At 44.9% G+C, this 14,115-nt stretch overlaps 1 protein-coding gene across 4 annotated transcripts in view; it reads left to right on the plus strand.

Annotated features, from left to right (window-relative positions):
* UIMC1 (ubiquitin interaction motif containing 1) overlaps positions 1-14,115 on the plus strand; it is a 100,274-nt gene that overhangs the window by 56,960 nt on the left and 29,199 nt on the right. For all 4 annotated transcript variants that reach the window (XM_021714711.1, XM_021714713.1, XM_008062745.2 and 1 more), the window contains one exon: positions 1,065-1,218. In XM_021714711.1, the coding sequence (XP_021570386.1) occupies positions 1,065-1,218 (154 nt within the window). The remainder of the gene's footprint in view (positions 1-1,064; positions 1,219-14,115) is intronic.

Here is a 14,115-nt window from a genome sequence, read left to right on the forward strand (position 1 = left end):
ATCCACTCACCTCGGCCTCTCAAAGTGCTGGGATTACAGGCTGAGCCACCGAGCCCAGCCTGCTTCCTCTTTTAATTCAGAAAGTCACAAAAAAAAACACAGTTATTACATCTTAAGGGTCTAAGCACAGACTTAGGTTTTGGTTTTTTAGTTGAAGTCTCACTCCGTCGCCCAGGCTGGAGTGTAGTGGCACGGTCACTGCCACCACAGCCTTGACCTGCTAGGCTCAGGTGATCCTTCCGCCTCAACCAAGTAACTGGAACTACAGGCATGTGCCACCACATCCAGCTAATTTCTGTGTGTGTGTGTGTGACTTATTGCAGAGATGAAGTCTTGCCATATTGTCCAGACTAATCTTGAACCCCTGAGCTCAGGCAATCCTCTTGCCTCTGCCTCCCATAGTGCTGGGATTACAGGCGTGAGCCACCGTGCCTGGCCCTGTTTGTTTTTCCAAAGAGATCAGGTGCTACCTAGGTTGTAGTGCAGTGGCACGATCATGACTTACTGCAGCCTTGATCCCCTGGGCTCAAGCAATGCTCCCACCTTGTCCTTCCAAAGTGCTGGGATTACAGATGTGAGCTACCACACCTGGCCTGAAAAAGTGTCTTTAAGATGCTGTTGATACTGCATAAGATGCTTTCAATAGTGTGAAACACAGCAGACACAACACTGCCTTATGTTGTAGTAGGGATCAGTACCCTCAAGTTTTGGAGCCAGATAGTTATTGGTTTAAATTTCAAGTTTACCACTTATTTGTTCTGGGACTTTGCAAGCTGCTTTACTGTTTTGGACAATACTCTAATTGTATGTAAAAAGGATATGTTATTGCCTTTGTAAGACTGTGAGGATTAAATGAGTAATACCTGTGAAATGCTTAGTGCATAATTGGCAGGTACTGAATAAGTATTAGCATTATGTCTTGATCTTTAGTCCTGAGTTTGGTAAAATAGTCTTGTCTCTTTGAAAGTAATTGAAATATGGGGTGGAGTCGCTTTCACTTGTTTGGGGGAAAAGATATTTTATAAACTCAAGCTGTTACAATTGCCATTTGTCATTTTCTTCAGGTTGGTGACAAGGAGGATGCCGAGAAGGAAATACCTATTTCTGCCTTCTCATCCAGTACCGAGGTATCCTGCCCACTCTGTGACCAGGGCTTCCCACCCACAAAGATTGAGCTACATGCCATGTACTGTGATGGTCTGATGGGGCAAGATACAGGTAAACACTCAGCAGGACAGCCCAACTCTTACTTTTCTTCGGGTGGTGGCTTTGCAGTCCTGTCTAAGACAATGCAGGGGAAAACTGGCTAGCTGTTCTTCAAAGATAAATTGTCATTTTTGGTTTTTTCTATCTAGTTAACTTTTTCTTGTAGTTTAGTGTTATTATGTTTGGTATGTTATCTATTTTTTTTTGTTGTTTTGGGTCTAGGTTTCAGTCCATTGCCTAGACTGGAACGCAGTGGCACGATCACAGCTCACTGCAGCCTTAACCTCCTGGGCTCAGGTGATCCTTCCACCTAGCCTTTCGAGTAGCTGGGACTACAGGTGCACAGCACCCCATCTGGCTAAGTTTTGGATTTTTTTTTTTTTTTGGTAGAAACGAAGTCTTGCTTTGTTGCCTGGGCTGGTCTCAAACTCCTGGGCTCAGGCAATCCACCTGCCTCCGCCTCCCAAAGTGCTGGGATGACAGGTGTGAGCCACTGCCCCGGCCTATATTATCTTTTAAGGTTTCGATTTATTCTTTGTCATAGGTTGGCTAAAAATCAGTACAGTGCAGTGGACCTCACATTTCAACCTACAAATTCAAATATTGAGGCTCCTGTGGAACTTGAGGAGCTAAGTTCTAGAGTTGCTCCCTTTTCACTCAAAATAAGTCCCTTGTGATTTGATTTAGTAGAAATTCTACCTAGATTCAGCGCTGTAAGTATCCCTGCTTACATTCATGTCACCTGTGTATTTGCTGCGCTCCCCCGCAGCTGTTGGTTTATCCTTCTAAGACTACCAAAAGCCATAGTTTGGGTGTAGTGTGAGACACTGATGAACAAAATATTCGTGTTAATCATAGCCCTTAAAGTACCAGTTCTGGTTTGATCTTTCTGTCTATGATATTAAACTCAAAGCATAGTCGTGTCAGCATAGCTCTCTGTGGTCCAGCATGCTGAGTGTAAACCTAGGTGTGGTTGGGAGTATTGCGATTTTCTTCCCAATGCTACTTGAGCTACTTGGTTCCCATAACTTAGATGTCTTTAAATTTCACATTGTATAATTGTAAAGTTTGTTTTTGTTTGTTTGTTTTGAGTTGAGGGTCTCACTCTGCCACCCAGGCTGGAGTGCATGATCATGGTTCACTGTAGCCTCGAACCCCTGGGCTCAGGCAATCTTCTTGCCTCTGCCTCCCAAAGTGCTGGGATTACAGGTGTGAGCCAGTGTGTCTGGCATTGATTTTTCTGATTCTAAAGTAGTACATTTTCATTTCAATAATAATAGTAGCTTACATTTATTGAATACTTAAAATGTCAGGAACTACTTACGTAAATGGGACCATGCCACATACACACACATTCATTAAAATTCTGCAACTTGTTTTTGTTCAGCAGCAAATTTAGATATTTCTATGTGCAGACATATTTTTTACATAGTTGAAATCTACATTAAAAAGTATGTAAAATTTTATATTCTGCTTTTTCTATTTACAGCATACATTTTTAGCATGTTATTTTATAATAGTCCACCATATTGTTTTATAGTAACATAGTTACTTGTAAAAATATTTTTAATGCCTCTATAATATTCTTTAACTTGGATTACTTTCATTTACCTTAACTATTACATATCTTAAGTTCTTCAAGTTACTGTTAGGATTACGTGGCACTGAGCCTCTTATGCCTAAAGCGGTTGTATCTTGGGGATATTTGCCAAGCATGTGTTCTTAGTGTAGGGTGGTAGTCAGAAAAGGTAGGTTCTGGAGTCCAGTCAGTTTGAGGCTGAGTTCCACCCTATCATCACTGAAGGACCAGAATCGAAATGCTGTTTTAGCTTGACATGGCTCTTTAGTCTGGCCTTTTTTTTAAAGCTGAGAGTTCTAGTGACTAGAAGAACGTGGGGCTGAGCATTTGGTGACCAGAAAGGGACGAGACTGTCTTGTTGGTTTTACGAAGCATGCGTACACAGCTGGTATTAGTTGTCTGAGTCAATGACTTACTCAACATTGAGGTCCAGAAGTAAATGAGTTTGCTAAACTGAATGCCCCTTTGAGCTCTAGGAATAGACTACCTTCTTCAGGTTAGAATTGCCAGGTGAGGAGTAGGGTGCTTCTTCTACTGATATCTCCCATACTGAACTCTGCTGGTCTGTTCTTAAACAGGAAACTTTGGGACTCACTAAAGTCAGATGTCTTTACTTTTAAGCCTGTTCTTCCTTACTGGAGTGTGGTGGAGGAATTCACAAACTCACAGCCCCAAATCCTTACTGTTGAAATTGATTTGGGCTTGTTTCTGAATTTTTTCGAACGAAATATAGACTTATGCTACCAGAACCAGGTCACCCAGGTGGACTAAATAGGCTGAATCTTGGCATCATCATCCACCCAGGGGCCTTCAGGTTCTCCTTGTTGTGTTTGGCTCAGGGGCAGCGACCCTGTCTAATGCTGCTCAAGTGGATTTATACTTTGGGTCTTACAGACTTCTAGACGTTTGAGATGTAAATGTGTTTTCGATATAATAGGAATTCTTCTATTTTTGGCGCCATGTCTTGTAGCTTTGATCCAAATGTCTCAGACGTCCATCTGAGGATGTCTACTGTGTACTGAATGTCAGTCACGCTTTCTCTTTCATAGGGAAATTTATTATCAAAACTAGTTTAGAAGGCGAATCTAGAATTCAGCCATGTGTCAATTAGTGATGGAAATACATTCTGGGAAATGCATCACTAGGCAGTTTTGTCATTGTGTGAGCATCATAGGGTATTCTTTTTTTTTTTTTTTTTTTTTTGAGTTGGCGTCTCATTCTGTCGCAGACTGGGGTGCAGTGGCTGCTCCCGGCCACCACAGCCTCGACCTGCTGGGCTCTGGCGATCCTTCCACCTCAGCCTTCCAAGTAGCTGGAACTACAGGAACGCGCTACCATGCCCGGCTAATTTTTTGTTTTATTATAGAGATGAGGTCTCACTAAGTTGCCCAGGCGGGTCTCAAACCCGCGGGCTCAGGCAATCCACTCACCTCAACCTCCCAAAGGCGCGGAATTACAGGCCGAGCCACTGAGCCCGGCTGAGTATTCTTATTCAAACCTAGATGGTCTGGCCTACTACACACCTAGGCTATATGGTATAGTCTAATGTTCCTGGGCTTACACACCTGTATGGCATGTTACTGTAGGCAATTGTAACACAATGGTAAGTATTTGTGTATCTAGGTATTTATGGAGCACTTTTTCGTTAATGGTTCTAGGCCTTACGAAGCCTGCTAAAGAAGTTTAAGGCAGGATTTCTGCCATCAAGCTAGCTTGCATTCTCCTGCGTAAAATAAGCATTTACTTAAGAAAATTAATTGCAAGAAGACAGAAAGTGAATGATTGTGCACCCAAGTGAATGTCCCTGACAATAAGTACAATGGAGAGAGGAGACTGCATTGAGTAGGAATAATATCCCAGAGGAGGTGAGCTTAGCCTTGGCTTTGAAGGCTAGGTAGGTCTTAGGTGAGACAGGAAGCTAGGGAAAGAGCCTGTAAACCACAGCTGCCTCCTTATCTTCCTAAAATTCTGTCAGTATTTTAGGCCCTGTGAGAGAGAGTTTGGAGCAGCGAGTCCTCACTGGACTCATCCTCTTCTCTGCTTCTGCTCCACTTTCCTGGGAACTGAGTTTGGAGGGTAGGTGGGTTGGGGGAGTAGTAAGAAGAATTATGTGCTACACCGACTAGTGTGCCTGGAGTCCCACTGTAGGTACTCGGGACGTTTGATCACTTTACTTGGTTTCTCCACCAGCTTACCTGCCCTTGTCTTCCTTGCCAGAGTGACTTCTCTTGGCTTTATGACTGGAAACAGAGGCCAGATTCCACCTTAACTTTTTTTTTGAGTTGGAGTCTCACTCTGTTGCCCAGACTGGAGTGCAGTGGCCGCTCCCAGCCACCGCAGCCTCGACCTGCTGGGCTCCGGCGATCCTTCCGCCTCAGCCTTCCGAGTAGCCGGAATTACAGGCACGCGCTACCACGCCCAGCTGATTTTTTGATTTTTTGTAGAGATGAGGTCTCGCCTGCCCAGGCGGGTCTCAAACCCGTGGGCTCAGGCAATCCACTCACCTCAGCCTCCCAAAGGCGCAGGATTACAGGCTGAGCCACCGAGCCCGGCTTAACTTTTTTTTTTTGAGTAGGGGTCTCATTCTGTCATCCAGGCTGGAGTGCAGTGGCATGATCATGGCTCACTGCATCCTCAACCTTCAGGTCTCAGGTAGTCTGTCCACCTCAGCCTCCTGAATAACTGGGACTACAGGTGCACACCAACACACCCCGCTAAATGTTTTGAAATATTTTTTTTTTTTTTTTTTGGTAGAGACGAGGTCTCACAATGTTGCCCAGGCTGGCCTTATTTTTGAATCTTTGGTTAAAAGAAGCCTTCTCTACTATGGAAGAGATGACATTAACTCTTCTTGAAGATACACATCCCAGGCTGGAAAGACCATTAGACCAATCCCTGAGGGGTGGAATAAGAGAGGACTTAACTCCCAGAGTTAAGTATCTGGCTTTCCACTCCTTGCTGTTTTCCCCTGAAGCTTATCCTAGACATGCTTGGTTTGGCTGTGTAGAAGAAGTAGTAATTAGAGTCATTTGCATGAAGTGTCTACCATTTATGCCTAGTTACCATGCAGTACAATAACAATTATGCATATCATTAAATATGTGTCTGATTAACTTGGCTGTAAGTTTTATTTGATTATAATACTCCACTCTGGCTAAGCTGGCTCAGTCTACTCAGTTTGTTGCTCAGTGACATGGCTATCTATTCAGGGTTATGAAAAATTAGAGGGATTGTTCTTTAAAGGCCTTGTTTGAGGGAAGAAGATTTGCTTAGTTGGTCTAGACTAGAACAAAGGTAGGTTACCTTTGCTTTCTGGAGAGTGTATCTGAGGCCATTTTATTTAAATATCTAGGAAGAATAATGCTCTCCATTTACTCATTCAATAAATACTTATTAAATATCTACTGTGTGCCAGAAACAGTGAACAGGATGTAAGTCCCTGTTCTCATGGAGCTTAAGAGGGGGACCCAAAAAGCCTGGAATTTATTTATAAAAAATTGTGTATTCTTGTGTGCTTAAACTTCAGTCACTTTCAAAGGACTCTCTGTTTGATGTAATACATCTATCGAGATGCTTTTTCCACGGCTCAGAACAGTTTTTGACCTCATCTGTTTCGACGCCTTTTAGCGCGTCTGCTGTTTTTTGTTTCGCCTCTTCCGTACTGGCAGAAGGGTTCCCTTGGGGGACTGTCTTCCTCTGGGGAAACAGGGCTCGTGCCATTTGTGGTCAAAAGACGCCAGACACGCAGCGTTGTGTGGGCAGGTGTGTTGTCGTGGTGGAAGAACCAGTCATCTGTTTACCACCACTCAGAACATTTCTTCCACAAGTTATGACGCAATCTTCTTAAAACTTCCAGATTAAAAACTCTGGCTGACCATTTGATTTGGAAGGACAGATTCCAAGTGTACTGCAAGGGGCCTGCCCTTCAAAAGATAATTCTGTTCTTTGGGGGTCCACCCTCATATATTCTAGAAGTGGCAGGTAGAGGGTAAAAAAAAATACACCCACCCACACCCCCCCACATACATACACGTATTCACACACACACAGGATATACCCAGGGGCGATATATATTTTGAGAACAAAGTGAAGCAGAGGAAGAAGAGGGCAGGGAGTATGAGGTCAGAGATAGCAATTTAAAACAGGTTGTCAGAGAAGGTCTCACTGAGAAAGTAACATTTGAGCACGAACTTAAAGAAAATACAGACATAAACTAAGGGTTTTGAAACGGTGAGGAGAAAGTATTGCAGGCAGTGGGAACGACAGATGCAAAGACCTTGAGGCATAAACAGGCTTGAGTGTGACTTGATTAGAGTAAAAACAGGGAAACTAGAGAGGAATTGTTGAGGGAACAAGTCATGGGGTTCTTAGACCATAGTAAGGACTTTGGCGTTTCCTCTGGGAGAAATTACTGGGGAGATTTGAGCAATTAATATTTAAGCAAGGGCTCACTCTGGCTACTGTATGGACAGTAGATTCTTGGTGTGGGGGGCAAGGGTGGAGTCTCCCTGTTTTTGGCACTGGGATAGAGTGAGACACACAGGCTTTGGAACTAGGCAGATCAGCTGCAGTATTTTCCTAGTTGGGTCATATTTAACAGGATCTGGTTCCTCATTTGTAAAATCAACCGGACAGTGTCAGGATTATAATGAGAACCACAGACCCCTTTTGAAGTGCCCAGCACTGCCTGGCATATACCAGGTGCACTGCAATAATCGCTGACTGTTCTTTCTTATCTGTGGTCTTTTTTTTTTTGAGTTGGCGTCTCACTCTGTTGCCCAGGCTAGAGTGCAGTGGCACACTCATGGCCACACCAGCATTGGCCTGCTGGGCAAATGTAACTTGGGTTATGTGGGTTAATATGGGTAGAGTGTTTTTCAACTCCTTCTGCCTCAGCCTTCCAAGTAGGCAGAACTACAGGTGTGCACTACTACGCCCGGCTAATTTTTGATTTACTGTAGAGACGAGGTCTCTCCAAGTTGCCCGGCCTGATCTTGAACCTGTGGGCTCAGGCATTCCACTTGCCTCGGCCTCCCAAAGTGCTGGGATTACAGCTGTGTGATCCTTCTGAGGTCTGTGTTTCTGAGTGCTGACGCGTAAAGGATAAGCTACCCATCAGGTAGAAGTCAGGAAGAGATTGAAGGCAAAGCATGAGAGACAAAGAGGTGAAGTCAGTGAGAAATGGATCTTAGGCGAGCTAGGGAAGCTAAAGGTGTGAACTACATGTACTGTGGGTCCAGATAGAGGATGTGACTTGGAATCCGGAAAACTCCAGGAGGGGATTTTTTCTTTAGCACTAGCTCCTGGAAAACTGGTGGTGGGTGGGTTGATGGGGGAGAACAGGAATCCTTCTTGTAGGCACACCTAGGTACCCACAGAGAAGCACTGAGGCCTGGAACAGGCATGACCTGGGTGACTAAGGAAAAATCTGAGGCTGGGCTCGGTGGCTCAGCCTGTAATCCCAGCGCTTTGGGAGGCCAAGGTGAGTAGATTGCTTGAGCCCGCGGGTTCGAGACCCGGCTGGGCAACTTGGTGAGACCTCATCTCTACAATAAATCAAAATGAGCTGGGCGTGGCAGCACACGCCTGTAGTTCCAGCTACTTGGAAGGCTGAGGCGGAAGGATCGCCGGAGCCCAGCAGGTCGAGGCTGCGGTGGCCGGGAGCGGCCACTGCACTCCAGTCTGGGTGAGAGAGTGAGACTCCAACTCAAAAAAAAAAAAAAAGAGAGAACAGGATGCCAAAATCACATAAACAGTAAAACGTGAAGAGCATGCAGGAAAGAGAAAGCAAGTCTGTGTGAGTGTGGTGTGGGCATGACAGAAGGAAATAGTGGGCAGTTGGAGAATGGCAGATGTAACTTGAGTTATGTGGGTTAATATGGGTGGAGTGTTTTTCAACTCTTAATTATTTGTGTGTTTACCTCCATTGTAGTATATACGACTCTGGACCCAAGTGTCAGGAATATGATTCCAGTACCTTAAGCAAAAAGGGAAGTTACTTTGCATAACGATTGAAATGTCTGGATAGGGGTTAGGCTGAGTTGGATCTAGGACCTGAGATGATCTGCCTTCATCTCTGATTCCACTTGTCTCTGTTCAACAGACAGGCTCTTTTTAGGGGCAAGCAAGGTGGCTGTCAGCAACCATAGCTTTTAATGAAAAGAAGGAATATTTTTTCCTGAGACCAGAGGTCAGTCTAGAGATAGACTTTGATAGGCCTTACTTGATTCAAGTGTCCACTGCCTTTGGTCTAATAACTGTTACCAGGCGGATGGGTATGTATTGATTCCAAGTCAGAACAAGTACAGGAAAATTCTTTTGGTAGCCAGCAGAAATTCTTAAAGTATCTACCAGAAAGTTCTTTCAGTCACAATAACAGAAAATACTTTTTTTTTTTGAATTGGAGTCTCACTCTGTCGCCCAGGCTGGAGTACAGTGACACGCTCATGACCACCCCAGTGTCGACCTGCTGGGCTCCGGGGATCCTTCTGCCTCAGCCTTCCAAGTAGCCGGAACTACAAAGTGCACGCTGCCTTGCCCGACTAATTTTTATTTATTTATTTATTGTAGAGATGAGATCTTGCCTAGTTGCCCGGGCTGGTCTTGACCTCACAGGCTCAGGCAATCACTCACTTCGGCCTCCCAGAGTGCTGGGATTAGAGGCTGAGCCACGGAACACGGCCAGAAAATGCTATTAACAATTGGTTTGACACGTGGGATTTCTTCCTCACATAACAAGCCTGGAGTGAGATAGAGACTCAGTGATGTGAGTGAGGACTGGGCTTTGCCTTTGGTCCTTCAGTGCTAAACATGTGGCTTCTGGATTCACAGCTTCAAGCGGCTATTGTGTCTTTAGGGAAAGGGATGTGACTGCTGCTTCTGGCTACCTTGATCTAATACATCTGCATTCTTGTGGAATGGAACTAAATCTAAATAATGGTTGAATTAAGTCAATTCCAAATTTCGTGTTCATATCTTTTATGCCTGCCTTTTTATGAACAAAACTGTACTATCTCTGAAGTAATTGAGTAATTGCTTTTACAGTGGTTCAGCTTAAACTTTTTTCCTATCCTGCTGTGAAGTCTTGTACAAGATGCAAGGGTTAAGGAGTAGGGGCCCAGGAAGTGGTAAGGGGTATGACAGAGCTGAATGGGGCCTCAAATTTGAACTCAGGGAATTTCCAGTCCAGTGAGGGAAACAGACTTGGGCGTGACAGAGTATAATCCAGCTCAGCTGAAGTGCTAAGACAGCGGCACTGATGGCCCACAGAAGGAGGAAGGCATTCATTTTGATTGGTGGGATAAGGGAAGGCTTAATTGTTCCCCTAAATTGGGCATAGTTTTTTTAACCTATTTTTTTCTATTGAAGATGTGTCTAAAATAGCAGTGAGTCTTGTAATGTATAAATTCTCTGTATTTCCAATTGGAGTTATTTCTTTAAACTGAATTACAGCAGTGGGACTATTCGGTTATGTGTATAAAGTTTTAAGATTGCTTTCTGGAAAAGTTACACTCCTTGAAGTTCCACCAGCAGCATATGAAAGTATTCCTTTTGCCACATCATTCCAACTACTGAGGACTGTTCTTTTAAAAAATCATGGCATATTTGATGGGCAATAAGCAGTGGCGTTTAGTTGCACTTGATATTTCTTTGATTAGTAGTAAAGTTGGCATTATTTTATTTTATTTATTTTTAATTTTTTTTTTGAGTTGGAGTCTCATTCTGTCGCCCAGGCTGGAGTGCAGTGGCCGCTCCCGGCCACTGCAACCTCGACCTGCTGGGCTCCGGCGATCCTTCCGCTTCAGCCTTCCAAGTAGCTGGAACTACAGGCGCGCGCTACCACGCCCGGCTGATTTTTGATTTATTGTAGAGATGAGGTCTCGCCAGGTTGCCCAGGTGGTTCTCGAACCCGCGGGCTCAGGCAACCCGCGGGCTCAGGCAATCCGCTCACCTCAGTCTCCCAAGGTGTGGGATTACAGGCTGAGCCACCGAGCCTGGCTCAGTATTGTTCTTATCCATTTATGTAAGCTCTTTATAAATGATGCTTTTTGCTTCAGAGGTGCTTTCTAGTTTTTTCACTCACCCATCAGGTCTCACCAAGTTTCCAGATTTATGCAGCCTGGGACAGCAGCCCCCTTCTTGTGTGAACACTGCCAGAGCTTTTATTTCTTGACGCAGAATCAGTGCTGATCCTGCAGAAAGATCCCATCATTGTGAGCAGAGGTGGCACTGATTGGGGTGGAGAGGGGTGGAGAGTATCAGCATTCACACAGTATTAAGGGTGTGGGCAGGAGCAGCAGGATAAAGAACTCATCACCCCTGAGGGTAGGAGGTGGAAGCTGAAGAGATGAGGGAGGAGGAGGAAGCGGTGGCCTCATCAGGGTCCACATGAGCTGGGTGCCCAAACTGGTACAGTTACAGAACCAGGACAGATCTCCAGAGCAGCTGCGACTTTAGAAACACACTTTTCTCCCCAAGTATAAAAGTAATAGAGGTGAAGCAACTAGTGAACCATATCTGTTTTGGTATGCTTATTCTTTTGGGGGGATTGCGGGAACAATCGCTTCCCCCCCAATACTGAGATTCTGTATCCCCATCCTGTTTTTACATTTGGCTTTCCCCCAATATTATCTCATAAGCATTTTTATTTATTTATTTATTTTGAGTTGGAGTCTCTGTCGCCCAGACTGGAGTGCAGTGGCACGCTCCCGGCCACTGTAGCCTCGACCCATTGGGCTCTAGCAGTCCTTCCGCCTCAGCCTTCCAAGTAGCTGGAACTACAGACGTGCGCTACCATGCCCGGCTAATTTTTTTTTTGATGTATTGTAGAGATGAGTTCTCGCCAAGTTGCCCAGGCGGGTCTCAAACCTGTGGGCTCAGGCAATCCACTCACCTCAGCCTCCCAAAGCATGGGATTACAGGCTGAGCCACTGAGCCCAGCTATCTCATAAGTATTTATTCAACATGTTTGAAATTGCTTATATTCAGGCTGGGTGCAGTGACTCAAGCCTGTAATCCCAGCACTTTGGGAGACTGAGGCAAGATCGCCTGAGCTCAGGGGTTGTTCAAGACCAACCTGGGCAACTTGGTGGAACCTCGTCTCTATAATAAATAAAAAAATCAGCCAGGAGTGGTAGCACGCGCCTGTAGTTCCAGCTACTTGGAAGGCTGAGGCGGAAGGATCGCCAGAGCCCAGCAGGTCGAGGCTGCGGTGGCCGGGAGCGGCCACTGCACTCCAGTCTGGGCAACAGAGTGAGACTCCAACTCAAAATAAATAAATAAATAAATAAAATAAAATTGTTGGCCAGGTGTAGTGACTCATGCCTGCCATCCCAGCACTTGGGGAGGCCAAGGCAAGAGGATCGTTTGAGGCCAGGAGTTTGAGACCAACCTAGGCAACATAGTGAGACCCCATATCTTAAAGAAAAAAGATTAGGCAGGCATGTGGTACACACCTGTACTCCCAGCTACTTTGGAGACTGAGGCAGAAGGATCACTCGAACCTCCCGTTGCACCACTGCACTCCAGCCTGGGCAGCAGAGTGAGACTCCGTGTCCACAGAAATAAGAAATAATGTTGCCGTGTGATGTGGCTTATGAAACGGCAGTCTGACTGCAGTCTAGGTCTGCTTGGGTTCTCAATGCCTTTGTTCTTCCCATCTGATTCCTCTTAACATTGACTTTGCCTTTACTTCGGTTTCCCTATCCACTTACCTTGATGCTGAAGAACCAGACCTCAGGATTTCTTTTAACAGTTTTCTTCTGCCAGATGTGCTTATTCCTTCCTTGAAAAATAAAATAACTCTTTTTTAACACCTGAGTTAATACCCAAGCATTATGTGTTGAAGGAATGTTAACAGCTAAAAACCATTTTAGAGAAGTTCTCTCACTTCCTGATCTAGTCACACTTTTTAATTCAGGCATCTAGAGCGTTTTAAGAAGGAGAAAAGTTCCAAGAATTAATAGTAGATCAGTGATCTCCTTCCATTGGAGCTTAGAGCCCCAGTCAGGACTGTGATCTGCACGGATACATTGTTATCTCCATTTTGCCAACGATGAAAGGTTTATCAGAGAGGTTTCCTACTTGTTGGTTGGCAGGCAGGCAGGAAGCAGCGGAGCTAGCATTCTTCTTCACTGACATGTTCTCTCTGCCTTCATGTGGAGAGCTGGGGCACACACGTGGAGAGCTTGAGGAGGCCGTGGAAGCCTCGGCCCGTTCAGGAAGGCAGAATGCTGGAATCTTTTACCTCTGAGTACAAACATGACGTCTGATCTCATCAGAATTGACCTTGTCAGCTTTTCAATTACCTGGAAGAAATGGTTTGATGGATTCAGACTCTTTCCTGATGAACAGAGTCCATGTGACATAGTCCCCTCTGTAAACGAGTAAGCGCAAAGTCAAAAGATCAGATGAACAATTACTTCTGGTGGTAGCTGTGGAGACTGACCAGGCACAGACTGATCTGTTACTAAGGAGTTTTCTAAGGCCTGATATAAGGGAAATGCCTGATAACAAGATATTACTTTTCCATTAAGTAAAAGGATTTAAACTGCCAAGTCTTTCTAAGCCATCCCTAACGTTAGCCTGCATGAGCCACCATTTATGAGTACCTGCTCTATACCAGAACTGTGCTTTTTGTATGTTGTATTTTAATCCTCACAACAATCTTTTCAAGCAAGTGTTTGGAATAAGTGAAATCTTTTATAGAAGAGGAAACGGAAGCTTGGTAGAGAAATAATTTCCTAAGATCACATACCTACAAAGTGGCAAGAGCTGGGTTACATAGCCAAGTATAACTCAGAAACCAGTAAAACCAGTAAAAACTCAGTGTTCTGTAGAGCCCTTTGTGAATGTTCAGATTTTTTTTAGAAAGCAGACTCTGGAATACTAAACCCAATATGGTAGCTAATACATTGTTTAAGAATTTGTGGCTGACTCGGTGGCTCAGCCTGTAATCCCGCGCTTTGGGAGGCTGAGGTGAGTGGATTGTCTGAGCCCGCGGGTTTGTGACCCGCCTGGGCAACTTGGCAAGACCTCATCTCTAAATAAATCAAAAAATCAGCCGGGCATGGTAGCGTGTGCCTGTAATTCCAGCTACTTGGAAGGCTGAGGTGGAAGGATCGCCGGAACCCAGCGGGTTGAGGCTGCGGTGGCCGCTACCGGCCACCACATTCCAGTCTGGACGACAGAGTGAGACTCCAACTCAAAAAAAAAGAATTTGTGGTAAAATTGTGTGTGTTTGTTTAAGAAGAAAGTAAGATGGCTGGGCACAGTGGCTCAAGCCTATAATCCCAGCACTTTGGGAGGCCAAGGCGAGAGGATTACCTGAG

The sequence above is a fragment of the Carlito syrichta genome, unplaced genomic scaffold (genome assembly GCF_000164805.1).
Source record: "Carlito syrichta isolate Samal-C Ts95f unplaced genomic scaffold, Tarsius_syrichta-2.0.1 Scaffold96997, whole genome shotgun sequence".
Lineage (NCBI taxonomy): Eukaryota > Metazoa > Chordata > Mammalia > Primates > Tarsiidae > Carlito > Carlito syrichta.